Source organism: Cebus imitator, unplaced genomic scaffold, assembly GCF_001604975.1.
Source record: "Cebus imitator isolate Cc_AM_T3 unplaced genomic scaffold, Cebus_imitator-1.0 Scaffold801, whole genome shotgun sequence".
NCBI lineage: Eukaryota > Metazoa > Chordata > Mammalia > Primates > Cebidae > Cebus > Cebus imitator.
Window position 1 is genome coordinate 1 of NW_016108116.1, and position 4,549 is coordinate 4,549.

General features: G+C 45.3%; 1 protein-coding gene, 1 long non-coding RNA gene and 1 other non-coding gene across 3 annotated transcripts in view; 2 read left to right on the forward strand and 1 right to left on the reverse strand.

The window, feature by feature from the left end:
* Nucleotides 1-62: 62 nt before the first annotated feature.
* LOC119469736 lies at nucleotides 63-203 on the reverse strand. The gene has a single exon (XR_005198569.1). It is a non-coding gene; the product is annotated as a U4 spliceosomal RNA (small nuclear RNA).
* A 403-nt stretch (nucleotides 204-606) lies between these two features.
* LOC108297447 lies at nucleotides 607-3,865 on the forward strand. The gene is made up of 4 exons (XR_001822209.2): nucleotides 607-682; nucleotides 1,463-1,626; nucleotides 2,290-2,340; nucleotides 2,867-3,865. It is a non-coding gene; the product is annotated as an uncharacterized LOC108297447 (long non-coding RNA).
* Nucleotides 3,866-3,882: 17 nt separating this feature from the next.
* Nucleotides 3,883-4,549, forward strand: part of LOC108297419 (carboxypeptidase Y-like) — a 1,811-nt gene continuing 1,144 nt past the window's right edge. The window contains exons 1-2 of the mRNA XM_037735408.1: nucleotides 3,883-3,902; nucleotides 3,941-4,521. Coding sequence (XP_037591336.1) covers nucleotides 3,883-3,902; nucleotides 3,941-4,521 — 601 coding nt within the window. The remainder of the gene's footprint in view (nucleotides 3,903-3,940; nucleotides 4,522-4,549) is intronic.

Genomic DNA, 4,549 nt, shown 5'->3' on the forward strand with positions numbered 1-4,549 from the left:
GCCACCGTGCCCGGCCCACGGATTCTTTTTTGTTTATTTTGGTTTCGTCTTTTTAAATTCCTTCTCCCTAGAGACTGTCAAAAATTGTCAATGCCGACTCTATTGCATGTCATGACGGCGGGGTATTGGGGAAAGTTTTCAATGAGCAATAGTCTCATCTCAGATAAAACGCGTTGGCTACGACGCTGCCACTGCGCAAAGCTCGCAGACTCTTTTTCAAGCAAGTGTGGTTTAGAATTTACATATTGTCCAGTTTCATGTATAGATGCCTCTGACCATTCAATGACCTTGCTACCTGGTGAGATGAGTCAGTATTGCAGCAACACTCCCAGGAAATAGTTTGACTAATTTTTGGCTATTTTCTGGGAACAAAATTTGGTTTAACTTTGCGTCGACTCAGGCAGAGAATATAGCATTATGGTCCACCTGTGCAGGGAGATTTTGGCCTGTGCATCTGGAAAGCAGGCTCATCTACTCACCAGGCTTCATCCAGGGCACCCTAGAATCTTCCTGTCAGAATTTGTATTCTTGCCGTGCGGACGATTCTGTGCTTGTGCTATGAGTAAATACTGATTTGGTCATGTGAAGTGATTTGCTTAATGTGACCTGGTTCTCTGAATTTATTTACAGAAAGCCAAAATGATGATGAGGAAGAGGAAGAGAAAGGGACAGTGCCCCCCAGGTAATGCTGTGGAGTTGTCTCTTGTTAGTTCTTTAGTGACACGTGGAGACTGCTTATCCAGGGAAAACGGGGGAATGATGACTAGAAGTCTTTCTTCCATTTACCCAGCTACAACTTGTTCTTACTGACAATGTTGTACGTGATTTGCAGCAGTTTTATACCTTTTAATTTCTTTGTCCTCCCAAGGTAGGATCCTGCAATCTGATGATCCAGGTGAACTCAGCAAATAGTGATTTCCTGGTTTCGCCTGTTGTCTCCCATGTGTTTAAATCCAGGGACAAATGCATATATTGTTTCTGCGTATTTCTTGTTATCATGTTTGCTAGGATATGTGAAGAGAAGAAATTCAGAAATATACATATGATATCAAAATACTGTGAAAGGGAGGCCCTTAATAGCCAAGGTCTGGGTGTCTGAAATGCCTCAAGAGCTGTGTTCACTTGAATGCTGCATGTAAAATTCAACACAACTTATGCGAGGTAGTTGAAGTCCCGTGTTAGTTCTCGTGCTGCAGTTGATGATGAGAGTTTATAGGGAGCCTGGGTGGCCTGCAGTGGCTCAAAATGCAGTGAGCACCTGCTGCTTATTTCTGCTGTGTCTCCAGGGTAGTCACCCTCTGCCCTGCATTTAGAAGGATAGTATTTTTTTTCTCTTGAAGGAAAAATGCCTTTGCTTTCTGAGGCCACTCCATTCTGACTTCCATCAGATCATCTGGGAGACTTTGTTGTCTAATCTCTGTTGGTTTAATCTTCTGTCATCCTGTCCTGCCTGGCTCATCAGGAATCTGCAGGAGTCTGTGGAGGAGGAAGCCCCCCAGGAGTCCTGGGATGAAGGTTATTCGACTCTCTCAGTTCCTCCTGGCACATCTGCCTTCAGTGAGCCTTACAGGAGCAAGTTGCACTCATTAGAGGAGCAGCAAGTCGACTTGGCTGGTGACATAGACAGTGAGTACTCCATTGTGAAGGCGATAAAGCTCCATTTTGTGTCCCAGATAGACCCCATAGTCTTTGGGCATTGCTCCCCTGGCTGGGCTGAGAGTTGTCATCACTGTGGGCTGAACCTGTACATCAGTGTAGATTTCGATCACTCTGGATTCCAGTCTGAAGCACGGACATGGGGTGGGTCAGTGAGCTTTGCTCTCTCTCTAGTCTCAGGTCGTGCCCGTCGACCCTGGACCGACTGTCAGGACATTGAAACCCAAGGCAGGTGTTGCACTGACACCAAGCTATGCAGCGCATGCCCACGAGTTGTCTGTCAATCTGAATTCAATGTCTCTTGCCAGCTACCAAGTTCCTCCTGAGTTTTGTTCCCCAACCATGTCTGTGAGGTTCTTCCCTGCTTGTACAAACTTGGTGTAACTGTTTGTACAAACTCGGGATAAAAGGATAATGGTCTACCAGAATAGGGACATTTCACCATTGGTTCTGAGACGCAAACCAAGGTATCTCTATCATGATTGGCCTTGAGACCCCCTGAAGCCCATCTCTCACATTATCCTGTTCTCATGCTGGGGAGCCTGAGGTCCCCGTGCAGGCATTGGACAGTGGACTGTTATGTGTGTAGGGGAATTGGCTTATTTTGTCTGTCCCTGTCTGAATTTATTGCAGAGATTAAAATAACCAAGAAGAGGAAGAAGACCAAGGCCCACGATGCCCCAGGTAACTTTGTGCAATTGTGAACAGCTAATTATGTGTTGACACCTGGAGACGCCAGGTCCAGGGAAAACAGAGTGGGCTGACAATGTCAATACCGTGTTTTCAACGAAGCCTGAACCATTCCTACTAACACTGCTGTTGGTTTTCATTGCAGTAGATATTTAGGTTTCCATTTCTTCCTCCCCTTATCATGTACTAACTACCGTAGGTTGACCATACTTGTTTTTACGATCAGTGTTCGCTGTGTGTCCTGAGGGCACTAACTCAGAATGTCCTTTTGCTCCCTCATTAGTGTGTCACCTGGACCGTTCACTGAGCTTACTTTCTCTCTCTCTCTCTCTCTTTTTCTCTTTCATTATTTTTTACCCACTCTTGCCCATCCCAACATAGGGCAATAATTTGTTACTTCATTAATGGATCTATGATTTTTCTTTATTAACCAGTTTCTTGTGCTACCCATGAAATCTAGTTGGGGCTCTGCGTGTCTTATTTTCCCTGACTTATTCTTTGTTTTTTTCTCCTTTTCTAGGCTCCGCATGGAGCTGGTGGAAGCAGAAGAGCCTGAAGTCTTCTGGTACTCACTGGATATATTGCATTCAATGTATACAGCCAATCCTGAGTTTTTTTACACCTGCCAGGCTTACATATACGCTTTTTTTTATTTGTAGAAGAGCATGTTCGCTTGACTTTGGACATGGACAGTAGGTTTCTTACTATGATGGTGATAAGACTCCACCTGGTCTCCCGGATAGGGGTCGTATTCCCACACTAAGACAACATGTCACCTGGGACTCTGCCGGTGCAGAGTATGAACAACACCATGTTCTTGCTGAAAACGCTTAGCCTGAGTTTCATAGCCTGAGGTACTCTCCAGACAACTTCAGAATGTAGACCAGTGAGCAGCACGACTGACCTGTCTCCTTCAGACAGCCCATGTCACCACAAATCACACAACTAAAAGGAGAAGAGTCATTTTGGGTTGAAAAAGAGTCAAAAGATAATGTAGCTACATTTCCTTAGTTCTTTTGAACCCAAAGTGTCTCCTCGCCTTTTTGTTGTTGTCATTGATGGTGGTGACATGGGCTTGTTTGTAGAGGACAGGTCAGCTGTCTCGCTCAATGGTCCATACCCTGAAGTTGTCTGAAAATGTCCTTATGATTAAATTCAGCCTAAGTGTTTTTCCGGGAACACTGCAGGGTCAATGCTACCTCACCCATCTGCAGGCAGAGAAGGTCCCTTGTGTATCCCACCATGATCGTTGTACCAGAACTATTCCACCATTTGTCTACGACCATGATCATGGTGCCGGGGTTGTTCCACCATTTGTCTATCACCATCATCATGGTACCAGGACTGTTCCACCATTTGTCTATCACCATGATTGTGATACCAGGACTGTTCCATCATTTGCCTACCACAATGCTTGTGATACCAGGATTATTCCACCATTTGTCTATCACCATCATCCTGATACCAGGACTGTCCCACCATTAGTCTATCACCATAATCGTGGTACCAGGGCTGTTCCATAATTTGCCTGTCACCATGATCGCAATACCAGTACTGTCCTACCGTTTGTCTATCACCATGATCGTGATACCAGGACTCTTCCACCATTTGTCTATCACCGTGATCGTGGGACCAGGACTGTTCCACCGTTTGTCTACCACCATGATCGTGGTACCAGGACTGTTCCACCATTTGCCTACCACAATGCTTGTGATACCAGGACAATTCCACCATTTGTATACCACCATCATCCTAATACCAGGACTGTCCCAACATTAGTCTATCACCATGTTTGTGGTACCAGGACTGCTCCACTATTTGTCTATCACCATGATCATGATACTAGGACTGTTCCACCATTTGTCTATCACCATGATCATTGTACCAGGACTGTTCCACCATTTGTCTATCACCATGACTGTCATACCAGGACTGTTCCACCATTTGTCTGTCACCATGATTGTGGTACCAGGACTGTTCCACCATTTGTCTACCACCATGATCGTGATACCAGGACTGTTCCACCGTTTGTCTACCACCATGACTGTGATACCAGGACTGTTCCACCATTTGTCTATCACCATGATCGTGGTACCAGGACTCTTCCACCATTTGTCTACCACTATGATCATGGTACCAGGACTGTTCCAACATTTGTCTATCACCATGATCGTGGTACCAGGACTGTTCCACCGTTTGTCTA